The sequence below is a fragment of the Nanorana parkeri genome, unplaced genomic scaffold (assembly GCF_000935625.1).
Source record: "Nanorana parkeri isolate BGI_ZX_2015 unplaced genomic scaffold, ASM93562v1 scaffold1447, whole genome shotgun sequence".
Taxonomy (NCBI): Eukaryota; Metazoa; Chordata; class Amphibia; order Anura; family Dicroglossidae; genus Nanorana; species Nanorana parkeri.
In genome coordinates, this window is record NW_017307715.1 from 90806 (window position 1) to 112969 (window position 22164).

Genomic DNA, 22164 nt, shown 5'->3' on the forward strand with positions numbered 1-22164 from the left:
CTTTTGAACTTGCTAGAATATTTGACTACTCCAGTCAATTCCCTAGCAGAGCCCCTCCCTGTTGTATTGCCATCTCCAATTCTGGGAGTGGCTAATTAGACTTTCTGCTGGTCCAGCTCTTCACCTCCTCCCCTCTTTTCCTACATAATCTGTTATACCTACAAAACCGTTATGAAAACACAGTACATTATTTCCAGTAGGACTTTTCCCCTCCAACCCATATGTCGAATAAAACGGCATGCTACATTTTTAGTGCATTGCCTTGGATTTTTCCATTCAGTAAAACTAAAAGGGGAAAACACGCCCTAAAGGTAGTTTACCATACATGGAATAATACAGAGAGCAAAGTGAGTACAGACAAGTACAAGGAAACAATATCAACCTTAAATATTTATTTTATATACATATAGCATAAGATGAATGTACACGCTACCTAGGATATGGCTCATCACAGGTTTTACTTATTGCTACACCTAACATAAAAGGCTAGGATGTCTGATAGCAATCAAAGTAGCATTTTACAGGCAATCAAATAAATAGCTCATCTAATTGTTAGTTATATTTTAAACATTGATTAGATACAATAAAAACAACGGAAAGTGTATCTTGATATGCAACCATAAATTAATGATATATGCTAAGAGTGAGTATCAAAATTGTTCTATTTGCAAGTAGCAGACTGTGCATTAGGTATTGCACATGTTTTAATAGATGGCATAATTGAAAGAGGAGAATAGGACTGATGTAACACAAAGAAACAGTAATTACTAAAGATGTGACAAAACGAAGAGATATCACAGGAAATTAAAATAAAGCATTTCAAGGCAGAACAGAAATGTTGGATTCTTTTTTTTCTGGATTCAGCTTCACAGCCTTAACAAAAGATGATAATGGAAACGTTAGCAAGTTATAATTGTTTACCCTTTCTAACTTCACCTGGAAATGAAAAACATATTGAATTCCCAAGCCATGTACTTTTTTTTTTTTTTTAAAGCATTAGTAAAGTGTACAAGACTGAGGCAGGGAGTTATATCTGTAGGATCATATGCACATAAAAACACCACATTAGTTGCAATAAGCCAGCACTAAAATACCTTTATGAAATCTTTTTGTCTGTGGTCATGTGACTTCAATACCTGCAGATCATTGCTACTTAGAAAGAGAGGGGGAATGGTCTCTTATGCAGCGAGTGATCCTTCACTCTGATTGGCAGCTGTCCCTCTCTAACTTTTGAAAGTGTGACTTCTGACAGGAGCCACTGTCAGTCCTTACAGGAACTATGGGGGAGGCATAACACTTCTGTGTGCCTGTTCTACCTTACTTTACAACTGCTGCTATGTAGACATGTGCCATTCGTTTCGTTCCGAATCGAAATTCGGACTACATTTTTATCTCAAATGTCACTTTGCTGCAATGAACGAATGAAACGAAAAACGAAACGACAATTCATACAGACTACTACTGAAAAACTAAATAACGCAAAATCCGAATCAAAATGAAACTAAACACATTTTTTGCCGGTGCACATGTCTACTGCTATGTATTGTATGTGACGTATTTGAAGCTTTTGTATTCCTTTTTTTGCTGCACGAGCCTTTTCTGCAGCACAGAAATGTGTTTGGGGAGGCATTGTTTGCTAATCCCTTCCTGTAATAACTGACAGAGGCTCCTCTCAGAAGTCTCCACTGCAGAGAGGAGATCTTATACAGAGAGTGTTCCATATTTTCCAAGCTACTGAAGGCAGAGTGAGCTCACCCAACCCAATTATCAGTGAGGTCACCCAATCTCAGATCACTCTCTGCATAAGATATTATACGCCCTTGCTCTAACTTTTGACAATGTAACGCCTGACGGAAACCGCTGTCAGTCATTTCAGGCTGAGGTGAGCAGGGGGCATGTTCAATAGGACAATAAGACTGCAGGCACACACCCTGTGGTGTCTGATATACAGATGATGGCATGCAATGTGACCACACTACCATGGGTTTGCAGCCATGGTTAGTGGGGTGAGAACAATATAAAAAGCAGGGTAATGTAGAAAATACTTGCGGGACCAACAGATTTAGTCTATATTAGCAGCCACAGACAATAAACAGACTACAATGTACATGTTTACTGGGACTTAGGAATGGATTAAAATTAGGGATGCTCAGATACAAGTGCCGATACTTGGCATTTTCACGAGAAGTAACAGGGTTGCAGTGATTGCAACTGCGACTGGCCCCTGGCGCTCCACCACTGCCCTGAAATCGTTAGGCTGTATTGTTTTAAAAAATTGTCACATGACACTAAACAAAAACATATCAATAATTGGTATCTGTATTACTTTGACAAGTATCAGTACTTGGTCTGGAAAAAGTGGTATTGGTGCATCCCTAATATATATATATATATATATATATACGTTGCCTCCTAATTTTCGAGTTTTTCTCTAGTCTAGTCTTGGAGCTGGAAAAGTATCTGTACTTGTACTTGAACCAAGTATGGTACTTGGTATCTGAACATCCCTAATTAAAATAAAGTTATATATTAGGTTTACAATCACTTAAAAAGAGAACTATGGGGTACACTGTTTATAGCATTTTTAGATTCCTGATGATACAGGAGTACATTTTGCAATGTACTCCTTTAATTTAAAATTCACCATAAACTCAGGAATCACTGTAAGATTGATATGACAAGTATAGGTACACTTTAATCAATAAAAAAAGAAACAAAAGTGGATCAATCTACCAGTCCAAAAAATGAATGTACTTAGAAGACCACATTAAGTTTAAGTGACTATTTTAATATATTTCACAGTTTGTTTAGTAGGGTTTGCAATTGTAGACCATCATTAGATTCTCATATTACATAGTTACATAGTATTTGAGGTTGAATAAAGACATTAGTCCATCAAGTCCAACCTATTAGGATCTCATTCTAGGAGTACCCGTACCCCTGTATATTACGGTCCCTTAAGAAATCGTCCAAAAGTTTCTTGAACAAATTGCAACATAATTTATGCCATATGCTTTTCATAGGGAAATACAATTTAAATGAAGTTTACTTTTTTGAAATATGCACAAAACAAACTAGAAAAGCAGTTCCTCAGCTGTTAGATTGTGTTTGCAACATATGGCAATCTGCAATTAATACCACAGCTTAATGAACATTAAAACAGGGATGCTTAGTTGAAATTACTCTTTTAATCATTCATACTTCCCAAGCAGATCAGAAGTATTTTTTTTGCATTAAAATGATCTAATTTTAAGGTACCATTGAATCTGTTGTTCTGTGCAGTTCTATAACTTCAGCAATCCTCCTATACCTTTGAGTTATGTTTTAGTTGTTACTAATTAAAGCACACTAGAAATCTCTTATATTCATAAGAGAGGCTATTCCTAGCCCATTTGCCTTTCCATGGGATAGCTGAGGGCTACGTCTTAGGCAGGTTTTATAATCAGACTGCTCAAATTAACTAGTTGTTAGGGAAAATCCTGCCTTACATACTGTATCTGTGCAGAAACTTAAATAACAATTATCCTGTCTCAGTCTGGTTACTGAAGCTAATGTTACTGCAAAGGGTAATAAAAGAGCTATGGTGCATCATGAGTTTAGCTACCTTAAAAGTAACTGCATTAAAGAAGATCTCCAGGAATTTGAAAAGTTAACCCTGCAGTGGGATTACCCCCTCACTGCAAGGGTTAAATGCTCCTTTTAGTCTAAGGGCCTTAATACAGAATATATACTCGCCTGATGCTCAAGTCCTGTGGCAGTGATGGCTCACATCTCTCTCCCTCCGACCCTCGATGTCGTATGTCCTTTTATGTCCTCACGTCTAATACACTGTAATAGATGTGATGAGGGCAGTGCTCCTTAGACTGACAGAGCCCAGGGAAGAAGAGGCTGCAGTGACTGGTTTAGCGAGAGCGAGGATCAGGTAAGTATTTCTTCTTTATTTTTGCTCCCAAGATAAAGAAGCACTTAACCTTTGCAATGCGGCGAAAGCTCCACTGCAAGGGTTACCTTTTTAATTTCCTGGAGTTCCTCATTAAGTATTAGTAGTATGCGTTTGAAGATTTTCAGATGTTTACAGTAAATCACAACACAAGTCACAAATGTTAGTATCTGTTGGTGCTTGATGCTTGATTTGTTAAGGAAAAAATAAATAATATGTGTGTGTGTCTGTATGTGTATATATATATATATATATATATATATATATATATATATATATATATATATATATATATATATATATATATATATATATATATATATATATATATATATATATATATATATATATATATATATATATATATATATATATATATATATATATATATATATATATATATATATATATATATATATATATATATATATATATATATATATATATATATATATATATATATATATATATATATATATATATATATATATATATATATATATATATATATATATATATATATATATATATATATATATATATATATATATATATATATATATATATATATATATATATATATATATATATATATATATATATATATATATATATATATATATATATATATATATATATATATATATATATATATATATATATATATATATATATATATATATATATATATATATATATATATATATATATATATATATATATATATATATATATATATATATATATATATATATATATATATATATATATATATATATATATATATATATATATATATATATATATATATATATATATATATATATATATATATATATATATATATATATATATATATATATATATATATATATATATATATATATATATATATATATATATATATATATATATATATATATATATATATATATATATATATATATATATATATATATATATATATATATATATATATATATATATATATATATATATATATATATATATATATATATATATATATATATATATATATATATATATATATATATATATATATATATATATATATATATATATATATATATATATATATATATATATATATATATATATATATATATATATATATATATATATATATATATATATATATATATATATATATATATATATATATATATATATATATATATATATATATATATATATATATATATATATATATATATATATATATATATATATATATATATATATATATATATATATATATATATATATATATATATATATATATATATATATATATATATATATATATATATATATATATATATATATATATATATATATATATATATATATATATATATATATATATATATATATATATATATATATATATATATATATATATATATATATATATATATATATATATATATATATATATATATATATATATATATATATATATATATATATATATATATATATATATATATATATATATATATATATATATATATATATATATATATATATATATATATATATATATATACAGACACACACACATACCTGTATTGTGAGTCAGCACCAGTCCTATATAGATCACTGTCATAGGTCAGGCAATCCCACTCTATAAAACAACTTCTGGCACTATTCAAGAAGTAGGCTAAGACCGGCTGTTATGATCTGCTACATTAAGGGTTCAGTTTAATTCTGTGGCTTTTTAGTTAATATCGCTGTGAAAACTCCACCACCTAATAAATCCATATGCATGATTTCAAGTGAACATTTCCACATACATTATGTGACAAACACCCCTGATGCTACACGTATTCCGGCCCTGATACATGTAATAACAGATAAGGTTTCCACCATTTCTTCAAGCCAAACCCGAACACTCTAGCACCGCATGGCAATTTGTTGGTAGAATATGCAGGCGAGAGCCAGGAGAGTCAGCCAGGAAAGAGAGAGAGAAAAGAGAGAGCGGAGAGAGGCAGCCAGGGGAGAGAGTGAGGAGAAACAGCCAGGAGAGAGAGAGAGAGCCAGGGAGCATATTTAGACATCCACGAGAGAGAGAGAGAGAGAGAGAGAGAGCGAAAAGAGACAGCTAGGAGAGAGAGGGGAGAGACAGTTTGGAGAGAGAGGGGAGAGACAGTTTGGAGAGACACACGGGATAGAGCGAGGAGAGACATTTTTCTGCAATACCTCTTGAAAGTAAATATAAAACAAACCCCAACTTACAATATTGCAAAAAGGCATGAGAGAGCAATACAATATGTCAATATGTTAACCACAAAGGCTGATAACCACACACTGACAGATAAAGGAGATATAAGAAGAAGAACAGCTCAAATACCTTTCCCTGCCAGAATGTCGGACCATACCACCTTCTATAATGGGGGGGGTGCATAATTTGCTTATCAATTAACCATTATACATTATTTACATATGTAAATTGGACCACCCATTCATATGTAAATATCACAGCTGAGCCTATTTTCAGTGGGGAGTCAGTAGCCCCTATCTTAATTTTAGTTGCCCCTGTCTGCCTGACATCTTGTGCCTGAGTTTCAGCTGCCATGAAACCTGAACACAGCATTCAAAACCCATGAACCATAGACAGGTGGCAACCCTAATAACAGATCATAATCCTAAAATGTACAACCTTCCAGATAGATTATTAAATAATCTCTGCATCACATACATTCAACATACATTCAATGCTAAGAAAAGGATGCCTTCTACTCACATGATATTTTAAAATGTTATTTGTTGTAATTTAAACCAAACAACAAAGGATATATATTTGAAATAGTGTTTATCTATACTGAGCAATCCAACACATTAAAATAATTCTTTTGTTATGATGAATACACAAATAGAATTGAATATTTAATATCACCGCAGATTAAAGGTGATCTATTAGGAGTATTTTTTAGTTTCAGTGAAGTAAGACATGTGCAATTCGTTTTCGTTCCGAATTGAAATTTGGACGAAATTTGGGAAATTCTGAGATTCGGATGTAACGAATGCAAACGAATCCGAATTTCCGATTACGAAATGCGTTAGCGGTAGTGTGGACAAAATTTCATATGATGTCACGACTCGCTCCACCCATCTGTTTACATGCTAGCAGGAATGTCATTTTGCGGCGAGTTTTCGTCGGGTTCGGATGATTTGCCGTGCGGTGGGACTTTTTTTATTTCGGCGGGTCGGTGGGCATCGTGCATCGTGATTGACGCTGGATTACATCAATGTAGCCATTATATTTTTTTTAATTAAAGGGATTGTCAAAAATTGGCTCTTTGTTTTTTTTCAATTAAAGGATTTTATCTAAAGTCTGGACTTTTTAAAATAGAAAAAGAGATGCAGGACACAAAGTCCTCAATCTCTTTTTCTGCAGCCCATGTTATCAATGAACAGGAATCCTCTATGAGTGTTCCTGTTCACTGATAACTTGAGAATATAGTATGTTTACTATAACTACAACTATGAATGAACAGGAGGGGATATAGATCACCTCCCATTCATTCATAATTGAGGATATAGTACACATACATATCCTCAGTTATCTACATCACTGATCGCTGAGTATTTCTAGCCTGCTCTTCTCTCTGACACGTTATCACAGGAGGCTGAGCGAGCGGTGCGGGAGGAGAGCTCAGCCTCCTGTGACAGCGCTGTCTACGCCCCCACAGTGGTCTGCCGCACTGTGATAGGCGGCCGAGCGGTGTGGGAGGAGAGACACCGGCCGTTCACATCGATCTCCTCCAGAAGCGTTCGGCCGGCTGTCACTTTCTCTCCTCCCCGCTGGGACACAGAGCAGCGCCCAGCGAGGAGAAGAGAAAGCAGGGATGCGCTGATGTATCGGCACAAAAATGGCACTCTCGGCATTTAGCCAAAAGTGCCATTTTCGGCCTATATGTTTCGGCGGATATATCGGTGCATCCCTAGTAATAATCAACCTCAGAATATTTTCTCCATAGCTTCTTTGGAACAATATGTAACAAGGCTCTTTTCAAATGAATTTAATTTTATCCACATATGCTGAAATGTTAACTGTAGAAAAAAAAAAAAAATTACTTTCTCAAAAGAACATTTTATACTGTCTCTGTAAACTGTCTGTCTAGTTAGTTATAATGCATATTCAAAGTTTTACCTTAAAATGGTCAGTCTTCATACAGGGAAAATATTGATATGATTGAAGTTGACAGTGCTAGTCTCTTTCAATGCAATTACTGCTGTCTTTCTCCTTTATAATGGTTCTCTGCACTCAGACCCTAATTATATGATTAGCAAGAAAAATTGTTTGTTTTTGGCCATATGAGTAATTTAAAAGGAGTAAGGGAGCAAATTAATGTGTCTGAAAAAAAACAGTCTATGTTGCCCATGTAGGTAAATGTAAGTAAATGTTTTTATGTATCTATTGCAGGTAAAAACTGGAAGGGGAATTTGTTTTCTGCGGGGACACATTTTCATATAAGAATTCTAATGTGATTTGGGTCCCTGCATTCTTTTCACTCATTACATCATGGCACCTATATATTCCAGACAGGCATGTGAAATGCTAATATATGCGAATGAAGGCATGCTGCTAAAAGGGACAAATAACTCTCAAGGCTTGTTCACACTATAGGTGGTGACTGGCATTTTCAGCAAGGCAATAGCTAGTGTGAATAAGCCCTGAATTTGCTTAAGAATAAGTGAGACCACCCTGTTAAATTAGGATAAGAAGGAGACAGGATTGTCTTCCATAGGAAGTCAGGTCATCACACTTATTGGATAGTACACTGGATGCAGGATAAATGGCTGGGTAATCTAACCCCATGCTGCAAGGCACCTGCTCCTCATTTTACGCTTGCAGGGATTTGGCCGAATGAAAGGAGAACTGGGCAAGTTAATGTATTAAGGCAAAGGGGAAGTTTGTAGGCACATCTGTAAATGCCACACCAGACTGAATTGACTCCATGAAAAACCTAAAAATAATATATCCTTAATACTATGGATTACCTGCTTAAGCTTTTTTAAATCTTCGTCAAGCTCCAAATTGTCCAGGATAACTGCCACAAACAAGCTCAGCAAAATCTGTTGAAGAAAACATTGAAAACAAGATTCCTTTAAATTTTTGCATATCAGAAACATATAATATATTTATTAAGTGTTTAACAAAAGGTATTGTGACTCCAGTTAATGTAATAGTGACTTATCCCTTCCTGAGACCTTTATGACTAGCCTGAATTTGAGCAGAGACAATTACTGCAGACAATCCTTATCAGATAGCTGAGCTCATCAATTACTTTGCATCAACACATATATTTATTGCATGCAGAAGGGTTCACGCCAACAATATAATGCAGCAGATGTTGGTATTTGAAGTAGTCAAAAGGAATATTTCTATCCTCACATCAGTATGTCTTGCAGGACATAAAGAAGGAAATCACAATGAGGAAGGAGGAAATTGCATTCCACAAAGGGGAGGATGCACACAAAAATAAGTCTAGCAAAACAGTGACCAAAGGGTGGCAGCATAACAATAAACAATTAACTGAATGACAATGCTCTGAGGTAAAATACGCATGTAATTGCAGCACAACAAGCACATTGGTAGTCCACATCACTCCATACTGTGTTCCTATGAACTACATTCCAGTAACTAAGCAGTTCATTCCTTATTTGTTCTACTGCTGCATCTTATTGTTATTTCATTTTTAATAGGTTTTTATTAAAGCACTTGTCCATACAATGACCATTCAACTGTGGTACCATAAAGCTGTTTGATACAAAATCCCATGTATGTCTCCATTGTTAACTAGCAGACCAAAGCTGGCCATTGACCTATAGATTATCTGCATATTTTCTATGGTCAGATACAAAAAGTGCAACAGATTCCTCCATCTATGCTAAACTGTGTGGATGGAGGAATCTCCCACTGGGCCAAGCTTCAGTATCTTGCTAGTCGTCCCCGCTGGCTCTCAAAATACCTAAACAATGCCTGCATCCAATCAGATTGTTCAGGTATTTTCAGAGCCAGCGGGCCCGACTAGCAATATACTGAAGTTTGGCCCAGAGGGAGATTCCTTCATCCACACAGTTTAGCGTAGAGGGTGGAATCTGTTGCACTTTATCCATCCGATCATAGAAAATCTGCAGATAATCTATAGGTGTATGGCCATCTTAAGTCTGCGGTCTTGTGGGGCCACATGTGGGGAAGACAATCAACTGAAGTACTTCCATCAAACCATCCCTTAGGTTGTCATTTTCTTATAAGGTGTGAACGGAGACAATAGTGTGAGGGAATGAAAGGAAAAGCAAAGCAAAAAAAAAGTGGGGGGGGAGTAAACAGTTTATAGAACACAAGATAGGTAAGATAAAAGAAGAGGGGGCAATAGTATGAGGTAGACACCAGGGCCCCTTCAAAATTCACTTTTAAGATGAAAACTCCTATAAAGTAGTAAAGCTTCAAGGCAGAAGTGCACCATGAGTAAATCGGACCTCTGGAGAGGGGGCACCGGTGGTGGGTTCCCCTTTCTATACGAACAGTGCTGTAGAAATGGTTAAGGTATCATACTTTGGTTTGTAATATAATGGTTGAAGCTTGGAGAAAATGTGGGTGTAAAAACCCATTTCTGTTGTGCAAAGAGCATATAGTCCCATGATAAAGCATTGAATACTTTATGAAAGTCAAGTCCCAGGAGCATGCCTATGATATGTTGTTGATGTATTAAATAGATTAAATGGATTACTTTATGAGTATTATCCGATGCTTGTCTATGCAGGACAAAGCCCTCTTGATCTTTGTGGATTAGCATATGTAAGAATGAATTAAGTCTTGTAGATATTTAGACAGTAATTTCATATCAACATTTAGGAGTGAGATAGTCCTATAATTATGGGGGTCCGGGGAATCGTTGCCTGTCTTCGATAGCATTAAGATGTGTGCCATTGAAGAAGAATTATGTAGGTCTGTGTGAGTGTAAAGGTGATTGAAAAGGTTGGTAATATGAAATGGAAGCTTCTTGTAGAATAATTTTTATAGTAGAAAGGCAAAGAGCTGGAATCCTATTGTTATTTCAAACATGCACTTTCTTCAATTATAGCTAAAAAAAGAATCTCAATACCTTTTCAGTACCTCTGTTCTTTAATTTCTTCACTATTACAGCAGTAGTAGAGTACTGTACCATGTTAGCTATCAATTAATGCAGAAAGCTGGAAGTTTAATTGATATCCTTCATTGGCTAATTAATGTTATTAAAGATGCAAGCTTTTGGAATGACTTAGTTCCCTTCTTCAAGATATATAATTCTGAAAATGTTGTTATGCCCCGCTTATCTCAGCCATGACAGCTTCGATCCCAGACAGATAAACAAATCTATGTTCAGACTAAAGGATACCATCAGATCCGTTCAGACACCACAGACAGAAATGGCCAACTAAAACACCTCAGGAAAGATTTTTTTCAGGAATATATTCCAGTGACAACCAACACGCTATTAACATCCCTAGAACCAATCTTTTATGTTATAAACAAAATTAAAAGTATAATTGGGTCTCATTGGTGGCCACCTATAACCCTTGCCTTGAAGTTATACGAAAAATTAAAAAAAGAACTCCAGCCTTTTCTGCATTAGGATGAAAGACGTCAAGAAATGTTCTCAGAACCACCTCTCCTAGCAAATCGGCAAGCACCCAATCTGAGGCAACTTATTGTGAGAAGATCTCTAAATAGCCCAGTACTAAATGGATGCATTCAGAAGCGATGTGAAACCTGCATACATATCAACAGCACCCATAGGGTACCAGTACCAGGATCACAGCAGGAGTACCGAATACAGAACACTTTTACCAGAAGATCCTTAAACTAGGTATACCTGTTATGTTCAAAATGCACAGTACTCTATGCATGGGAGACAGGTGAAACTCTTACCCAATGAATGAACTTTCACAGATTCTCAATTAACAACAAAACAAACGCTCCTGTAGTGGCCTTTTTCTGCAGCACAGGCTACAGCAAAATTTGATATCAAGATTCTGGCACTGATGGGGAACTTAAAACCGCAGACAGAGAAGTTGAATTGGGAATGCAAATGCGTTTGCATTTCAAAAGGACTTTCATGACTTTGACAGATGTGGCAAGTATGGACTTATCTTTTATTTAATTAGCTCAATAACACTTTCATGACTTGATTACTTACAATAATCTTTAATATTTAAGTGGGTCAAGAAATGTGGTCGTAATTTATTAATTGATGTATTTTATTGCTTCTCCAGTGTTTGGACATTTCCAAAGGACCTTTAGTCATTTAGGTAAGGATTTCTTCTTATAGACTTCTTATTGATTACCCCAATGACATCCCTCATCTCTGTCTCTATAGACTAATATTGTACGGTAGCCATTACTACTCAAGCATATAAAGATAAAATATTTTTTTTTCAAAGTTATAGTTATATATTACATTGCCCCTTCTTGTAACTCTGTGCATAAATATGTGAGTTTCAGAACCATATTCAGAATTGTATAACACCTGAAAAAGGTATATAAGTGTAATGCGGTAGGTCAGGAGGACGCCCCACCTCCTTAAAGGTACAGAGACACACAAGGGATCCCGCACATCCCATTGGCAGCTGAGAAACCCCATGCGTCGCTGCACCAAATCGGTAAAGCAAAACAAAAGGACCCAACCCCTGAGGGTCCCCTACTGGGGGCCAAGGGACCAGGCCTGTCAGGATTGCGGGAATGGAACATCCGGACAAGGAGTGGAGCATGAACCTCGGAGGCGGGTTCCCAGGAGTTGTCCTGCGGACCGTAGTTCATCCAACGGATCAGATACTGTAAACGGTTTCTATGTAGACGGGAGTCTAAGATATGCCCGACTTCGTATTCCTCCTGGCCGTTAACCTCGACTGGTGGCAATGGGACCGGAATCCTACTGGGGAAGGTGTTGGGACGGTAGGGCTTGATCAGAGAGAAGTGGAACGCCGGATGAACCCGTAAAGTTGACGGCAATACCAGCCTTACGTCTGCCGGGTTGATCAGCGAGTGGATGGGAAAAGGACCAATGAATAACCCACTAAATTTGCGTGATGGCGTCTGCAGTTTAAGATGTTTGGTGGATAACCATACTAGGTCACCGTTGTTGTATGCAGGTGGAGTTCTCCTGTGACGGTCGTAGTAGGTCTTCTGCTTGCCCTGGGCTTTAGCGATGTTGTCCCGTAGATGGGGAAGAAGCTCCTTTAGGTTGTTGACATAATCCTCAGCCGCTGGGTTGTTGGTAGGAATCTCCTGAGGGATGGAAACCGTAGTTAGCATAGAAAGGCGAACAACCTGTGGTAGAACTGGTATTGGTGTTATATGCAAACTCGGCTAGGGGAAGTAACTCATGCCAGTTGTTTTGTAGATGTGTGCAGTAACAACGGATATATTGCTCTAGACAGCGGTTTACTCGTTCGGTTTGCCCATTTGTTTGAGGATGGTAGGCAGAGGATAAGCGATGGTCAATCTGGAGTTTGAGACAGAGAGCTTTCCAGAATCTGGAAATGAACTGCGATCCCCGATCCGACACAATCCTGGAAGGGATTCCATGGAGTTTGAAGACATGCTGTGTCAGGATCTCGGCAGTCTCCTTGGAGGTTAGTAGTTTAGTGAGAGGGACGAAGTGAGCCATTTTGGTGATGTAGTCGACTGCGACTAGGATCGTGTTGAAACCGCCTGAGCGGGGTCACTCAACGATAAAATCAAGTGAAACGGCCTCCCATGGTTTTTCGGGTATAGGGAGACTTGTGAGAAGACCGAAAGGGGGCCTGGCTTCGTGTTTAGAACAGGCACAAGTCTCGCAGGACGTCACATACTCCCTTATAGTCTCCTCCATCTTTGGCCACCAGAAGTGACGGCGAAGGAGATCCAGGGTCCTGGTGATGCCGGGGTGGCCAGCTAGAGGTGCGTCATGAGCAAGTCGGAGCATTCGATGGTACAGGTGAGTTGGAACGTACAGCCGATTATTCTTATAGAGCAACCCCTCTTCATTCCTCTCTCGCTCCATTGGAGGGTTTTCTGTGGCTATGGCCTGCTGCAATTCCTCTTTGAGGGTCAAGATGGTGCATAGAATTTTCTGCTGTGGGATGATACGGGAATTTGTGCCAGAGGAACATTGGGGTTCTTCCAGGTGGGATAGGGAATCGGCTTTTCCATTCCTTGAACCAGATCGGTATGTGATGACAAAGTGGAATCGGTCGAAGAAGAGAGCCCAGCGTATCTGCCTGGAAGAGAGTGTTTTGTTTCGCTGAAGATATTGTAGGTTTTGATGGTCCGAGTATACTATAAAGGGGAGTGTAGTACCCTCGAGAAGGTGTCTCCATGTCTCTAGGGCGGATTTCACTGCTAACAACTCCTTTTCTCCTTCTGGGTAGTTGATTTCAGCGGGAGTGAGGGATCGAGAATGGAAATCCACAGGGTGAAGTGGTCCGTCAAAGGACGGTCTTTGGGATAGGATAGCCCCCAGAGCCAGATGGGAGGCGTCGACCTCCAAGATGTATTGTAGGGTAGGATCTGGTAACCTTAGGATGGGTGCAGTAGTGAACCGGCATTTCAGGGTATCAAAGGCCTCCTGTGTTTTTGCGTTCCATACGTAGCTTGTGTGGATACTTGTCAGTTGGGTTAGAGGTTTCACAATTAGGGAAACATTCTTGATGAATTTGCGGTAAAAGTTTGCGAATCCAAGAAATCTTTGTAGTGCCTTCCTATTCTGGGGTCTGGGCCATTTTTGGATGCACTCGATCTTTCCAGGATCCATCTGTATGCCTTTCTCGGAAATGATGTAGCCAAGGAATGCGATGGTGTTGGATTCGAAAGTGCACTTCTCTAATTTGACGTATAAATTATGTATTCGTAGCCGAGAAAGGACACATCTGACATGCTTGCGATGGTCTGTGATGTTGTCGGAGTAGATGAGGATGTCGTCCAAATAGACTACTAAACACACAGAGGAGATCCCTGAAGATGTTGTTCACGAAGAACTGGAAGGTGGCAGGCGCATTGCACAGGCCGAAGGGCATGACAAGGTACTCGTAAAGACCATAACGCGTGCGGAAGGCGGTCTTCCATTCATCCCCCTGACGGATTCGGACCAGATTATAAGCGCCCTTTAAATCCAGTTTAGTGAATAACTTCGCGGTTTGTAAGCGTTCCAATAATTCTGGTATGAGAGGAAGGGGGTATCTGTTTTTTACAGTGATTTTGTTCAACTCTCTATAGTCGATGATGGGACGCAGGCTTTGATCTTTGTTCCGGACGAAGAACATGCCAGCTGCTGCTGGTGAAGTGGACGGTCTTATGAAACCTTTCTTCAAATTTTCATCGAGATACTCATTTAGGTGGCCCAATTCGGGCTGTGATAAAGGATATATATGCCTGAAAGGGATGTTACTGCCTGGAAGCAACTCAATCGGACAATCGTATGGTCTATGTGGGGGTAGTAACTCTGCATTCTTCTTGCTGAAAACATCAGCGAAGTCATGGTATGCCCTGGGTACCAATTTGACTTCCGCTGGGGTCAGTGACTGAACCTGTAATAAAGAAGTATCTTTGTAACAAGTCTCCTCACAATATTGGGAGGAGAGGAGCACACTCATGTTTCCCCAACCTAGAGTGAGTTTGTGAGTACGCAGCCAGGCTAGTCCTAGGATGATGGGAAAATGAGGAGAAGGTATCACGTCTAAGCAGATGTATTCTATATGTGTAGATCCTGTCACCATAAGTAGAGGTTGTGTTTGTGTAGTGATAGGACCCGAGGTCAAGGTGTTTCCGTCAATAACTCTCAGAGAGACAGGATTGCTTTTAATGCATACAGGAATTTTATTGGTTTTAACAACATGGGAGTCTATAAAATTTCCACACGCTCCGGTGTCAATCATAGCCTCGAGGGTAATTCGGGTTTGGTCCCACTGCAGAGAGACAAGAATTTTGAAATAGTTAGATTCGGAAAGTTGGGGGTTTAAAAGCTTGCAGAGGTATGATGACTTACCCGGCTTTTTCTTCCTAAGCAAGGGGCAGTCTTCTGTGGTGTGATGTGGCCCACCACAGTACATACAGAGCTGGAGGGACCTTCGCCTAGACCTCTCCGTTGAGGTAAGCGGTCCCCTAATTGCACCTATTTCCATGGGTACAACGGACTCACCAGGTGGACCCCGGGGGGCCACGTATGTAACCCCTGAGAGTCTCTTAGCTTTCCGTTCCCGAAGTCTCCTATCAATGGATATGCTGAGCTGCATGAGAGAATCCAATGTAGGGGACATCTCTGTGCGGGCCAACTCATCCTTCAGGGTCTCCGATAGGCCGAGCCAGAACTGTTCTTTTAGGGTGACGTTGTTCCATTCGGACTCGGTGGCCCACCTTTTGAATTGGGCAATATAATCTTCGACGGGGTGCTTGCCCTGTCTTAGTGCACGTAGGGCAGATTCAGCGGAGATCTGCTCGCTGGGTTCATCGTATAGTAGATCCATGGCGGCACTGAAATCCCTGAACGAGTTTAGAATTGGATCGTCTCTCTCTATGAATGTGTTAGCCCAAGCTCGGGGTTCCCCTCTAAGGTAGGAGATGGTGGGGCAAACTTTGGTTCTGTCGGTGGCATAAGTACGTGGCTTCATGTCAAACAGTAGTTTACAGGCATTGATGTATTCCCTGTAACATTTCCTATCCCCAGAGAAGGTATCTGGTGGGCTTATTTTAGAATCAGGGTTGTCAGGAGAAACTACCCGAGTCGGGAGGTTATCGGTGACGTATGACCTGAGCGACCGATTTTCCGTCGAGAGGTCCGTGACCATCTGCGAAAGTGCGTCAAGTCTTTGATTAAACGCACCCATGTGGTTGACTACCTCTGATGGATCCATTTCTTCCTTTTAATAAGGGGTTCGTGCTATCTGTAATGCGGTAGGTGAGGTTATAATGGATGGCGTGGATCTCAGCTTCAGAGGACTATATATCTATGATTCAGTGTAATAGTTCAATTTACACAGGCAGGTAGCAGTTAGTTTGGGAGACCCAGGTGAGATTTAGAATGCAAGTGGTTTATTATAGAATAGGTTTTATACAGTCAAGATTGGGAGCAACTGGTATTAACTGATATCATATGGCAGTTCACAGTATTATGGTCTATGCATTATGTAGTTCACAGTATTATGCTCTATGCAATGGCAGTTCACAGTAACATGATCTGTTAGTGTAGGATACTTGCGGTGAGAAGATCTGGGGTGTGTTGCTGCCACCCTGTGGCCACGGATGTGAAGTGTGGGTCTTCCCTGTGCTGATGGCACTGGAGATCTCTCTACTCAGGAAGGTGGAAAAGGGCAGAGCCGTGGAGAGGCTGACACAGCCTTGGAGGAGGGGCTCTGTCCGGTCCAACAAAGTAGGAGCAGGAGGGGGCTCTATCCGGCCCAATAACGGGTGGTGAGATGAGGCTCTGTCCGGCCCAATAACGTGGGAGCAAGAGGGGCTCTATCCGGCCCAATGGCGGGTAGTGTGTTGGGGCTCTGTCCGGCCCAATAGTGCGGTCTGCTGTGGAGGGTATTTGGCTGGCGTCAGGCTCCTAGCACGAACGCCAGGCAAATGACTCCGTTGCTTTAAGAAGGACCCGGGGGAGGAGTCCGGTGACGTCACCGTTCGTGACGTCATCCGAGCTCCGACGGAGCCGCTCGTGTTGCCGGAAGCAGGCTACAAGGTAGGACCGTTACAATAAGACATTTGGAATGCTTATCAATTTAAGAACTTAAATTAGCCAATAGAGGGCTGGAATGGGAATGCAAATGCATACCTCTAGGCAGGACAGTAACTTTATTAGCCACTATGATTTTAATTAAATTTCTGACTTCTGAAAATAAAGTCAGTTTCTCCTCAAGCCTGTGATCAAGTGTATATAAACATTTCAAAAGAACTTTCATGGATGTGGTAAGTATACCTGGAATTATCTTCTAGTCAATTAGCCCAATAACACTCTGATTACTTATAGTAGTATTCAAGTGTGTCAAGAAATGTAGTTGTAATTCATTCATTGATTTATTTTATTGCTTCTCCGGTATCTGAACATTTGAAAAGGACCTTTATTTGAGCTAAGGATTTCTTATTATAGACTTCTTATCAATTACTCCAATAACACTGTTGATCTCTGTCTCTAGAGACTAATATTTTACATAGCTAGTACTACTCAAGAGTGTTAAGAAAAAATAGTTGTATTGTTTCAAACAGTTGTATAACTTTGGCCCTTTTTGTAACTCTGTGCAGAAATATGTGAGTTTTCAGAACCATACGCAATTGTATAATGCTTGAAAAAGGTATCTAAGTCATCTGGAATGCTTCCATCTTTAATAACTTAAGTTACTTAAGCCAATAAAGGACATCCATTTTTTTTCCACTATTCACAACGTGACATCACTTGATTTAGGGTAGGTAAACACTAGTAACTAAAAAAGTTTTTGATGTACCATTTGCAGCTGCATTTTATACAGTTAGCTCATAGTAACATTTTTGCAGAGAAACTGTAATTCACCTCTATGATGGCTGCAGGTGCACTTTCACAATATACATTTTAATGTGCATTTTATACAACTGAATAGAACATGAAACATTTGGCTAACTTCATTGCCTATTAACTGCCATATTGTACAGATTCCAATCTGTACACAAATAATTGTGCTTGGAAACTACATATAATAGGGACCAGCACATAATCCTTTTCTTGCATGAAAACTATTTTTTTTGGACAGCTCATACATTTTAGCATCACTCACAATGCTGTTTTTAAATCTATTAACATGACTTATTTAACTAATACTACTGAAACTATTTACTAGACATGTGTGATTCGGTTCGTTCCGAAATTCGTTTCAGACGAATTTTCGGAAATTCAGGGATTCAGATGCATCCGAATTACAGCTAAGACGAATGCAAACGAATCCGAATTCCCGATTTCCCGAAATTCGTTAGCGGTAGTCCGGCCGGAATTCTTTTCTGGACGAATTATGTTGCAGCAAAATGACATTAGGGAAAAAAATGAATGTTTTTTTTTTTACAGTCTGCAGATGAAAAAAAAAGCGTGAGGTTCCCCCCCAATTCATACCAGACCCTTTAGGTCTTGTAGAAATGTTAGGAGGGACCCCCCCAGTTATAACACACAAAAAAGTGCGTGGGGTTCCCCCCAAAATCCATACCAGACCCTTTAGGTTTGGCAGGAATTTTAAAGGGGAACCCCAGCCCCCAAAAATGGGGAAAAAAAGTGGGTCCCCCCTAACAGTCCTACCAGACCCTTTATCCGAGCACTGGCCTGGCAGGGCAGGAAAGGGGGGGCGATCGAGCGCCCCCCCCCTCCCTGTGCCTTACCAGGCCACGTGCCCTTGGCATTGGGTGGGGACAAGGGCCTATTCCACACACAACCCAATGCTATTCAGGTCTGTGAGCCGAGGTGTCATAATTCTTTTCAGATGACACCTCGGCTCACAGACCCGAATAGCATTCGGAACCTCATGAATAGTATTCGGGAGTTCCGAATGCTATGTAGCTTTTGACAGCTGAGAATGTCAAATGGGCGGAGCAAGCTGTGACGTCACGGCTCGCTCCGCCCATCTGTTGACATTCGGGCTAAATGTCATTTTTGCTGCGAGTTTTCTTCGGGTTCGGGTGGTCGTCGTGCGGCGGGACTTTTTTTATTTCGGCTGGTCGGCGGGGGTCGTGCATCCTGATTGACTCTGGATTACATCGATGGAGCCTTTTTAAAATTTTATTAAAGGAATAGTCAAAAATTGACTGTTTTTTTCTCAATTAAAGGATTTTGTCAAAAGTCTGGACTTTTTACTAACTATTTGATTTAACCCTTTAGTGAATGGGTAGGGGTACAAGTACCCCTTACTCATTCACATGGGGGGGGCGGCATCTGGGTGCCCCCTTATTTAAAGGGGTACCCCGATGCAAATAAGCCCCCTTGCCCGCAAACCCCCACAACCACCGTGTCAGCGTTGTGGGAAAGAGGCCCTTGTCCCCATCTGCATGGGGACACCCTCCCAATGCCGAGGGCACGTGGCCTGGTAAGGCGCAGCTAGAGGGGGGTGCTCAATCGTCCCCCCCTTTCCTGCCCTGCCGGGCCAATGCTCGGATCAAGGGTCTGGTAGGACTGTTAGGGGGGACCCCACGTTTTTCCCCCCCATTTTGGGGGGCTGGGGTTCCCCTTTAAAATTCCTACCAGACCTAAAGGGTCTGGTAGGGATTTTGGGGGGAACCCCACACACTTTTTTTTGTGTTATAACTGGGGGGTTGGTCTTTTTTTTTTTTCAGAAGTCATTTTGCTGCAACGTAATTAGTCCAATAACGAATTTCGTCCATAAAAGAATTTCGGCCGGACTAACGCTAACAAATTTCATTGCAGCAAAATGACATTAGGAAAAAAGAAAATGTAAACAAATGTAATTTCGGACCCGAATCCGAAAAACGAAATAATGCAAAGTCCGAATCAAAACGAAACACATTTTTTTTTGTTTCGAAACGAAATGAAACTAAACAAATGTTTTGCTGGTGCACATGTCTACTATATACCTATGCTGCACCACTTCTAACTCTTTGTAATTATAATAATATTGGTATGAGAAATAAAAACTATTGTATCCACATAGTATACTCATTCAACCAAACTATGCCCATTTTAACTTATACATTTTATGCAAATTATGATTAAATATCACTCTAAGGTATAAAAGAAATGTAATGCTTCCACTACATTCTGGGCATTTTTGCAATCCTTTGGAAGGGCTTTGAGTAGCTGCAACAGAATGTGACATCAAACTAAGATAGCTAAAACACTATTATTGGCTTACTATCTTATGGGCCAATATAGTAGGGCACTGACTTGGATGCATACGGTGAGCAGTAAACAAAGCTGGTAGTTTCTCCGTGAATGGTCAGACCAAGCACAGGGAGAACATATGTATCCCTCTCTTTTACTTCATACCCCTACTTTCCATTCCTTAGCAAAACTGTTAAGACCTTCCTATTCTGCATTCAGCACCTCAACAGTCAGTCATTGCCATACTGTACTTCACCCATTGAGCAGCGCTGCTCCAAACAAGGCAAAGCTCACATATGCTCTGCCCATGTCCTCAGTTTTATTGTACAGAAATTCCTCAAGCCCCTTCTAGGTTTGTCCATTGCTAGGAAACTCAACTCTCACTTTGCAGATGCCAAGGCTGACCATAAAAATAATTTAATCTTTGGTAACAGCTGCCTATCCTTGATGCTAAGGAATAGAATCACAAGCCATAACCATTGCATCGCTCTGCTACAAGATTCAACAATGTGTTGGTTCTTTTTTTTTTTTTTTTAATTTAATTTAGCCTTTTAAAAAAAATAATTCTTTTTTTTTACATTTTCAAATATTTTACACAAAAACAGGGCAATAATGAGGATAAAGATAGGCAAACAAAAATCACAAAAGATAGAAAAAGGCATGGGACCAATAAATAACAAGCAATTCCTAATAGAGTACATCTTCGGTAACTGCACTCAGCAGCTCTGAATATTTACTAATAAAAACTATTTCTAAAATTGCACACAAAAAAGCCCCAACCCAGAGCTCATTCACATGAAGAGATGAAAGAAGGAGAGAGATGGGAGTACAGAAAAGGAGGGAGGTGAGAAATTAGGGGAGAGATAGAGAGGGGGATGGAGAAGGGGGCCTCCGCCCCTCACCGCGTCACCAACCCGCGGCAAGAACCTCATAGGGAAGGAACAAAGACAAAAAGAACCATGCACACCGCAACACAACAGGACTGCAGAACCTAATATCTTCCCAGAAGCGTTGGAGCTAACAATGCCAACAAAACTCTATATTCGCGAGAGTCTATAAATTCAGTTCAATAAAACCAAACTTGATTGAATTGAGCTTCGCTATGATTAGCAGAAGCTAGTAAGTCCTCCATCTGGTAAATTTCATTTATCTTAGAAAGCCAGAGGCTAATCGGGGGGCCCGCAGAGTTCTTCCAATAAAGTGGAATACAGACCGTATTGAGTCCATTTTTAAGCAGCAACTTCTTATAGCGTTTCAAGGACAATGTAGCCATATGCAGAAGGTATGCTGCCGGTTCATCCCCGAGACTGACGCCCGTTAATTTGTGGCATATATTGGAGACCTGATCCCAGAAGCCCTGTATCCGTGGACAGGACCAAAAAAATGCAA

At 39.1% G+C, this 22164-nt stretch overlaps 1 protein-coding gene across 1 annotated transcript in view; it reads right to left on the minus strand.

The window, feature by feature from the left end:
• LOC108798310 (sodium leak channel non-selective protein) overlaps positions 1–22164 on the minus strand; it is a gene marked incomplete at its 3' end in the record, with an annotated part of 337938 nt that overhangs the window by 90251 nt on the left and 225523 nt on the right. Inside the window, exon 16 of the mRNA XM_018570048.1 lies at positions 8969–9043. Within this exon, the coding sequence (XP_018425550.1) occupies positions 8969–9043 (75 nt within the window). The remainder of the gene's footprint in view (positions 1–8968; positions 9044–22164) is intronic.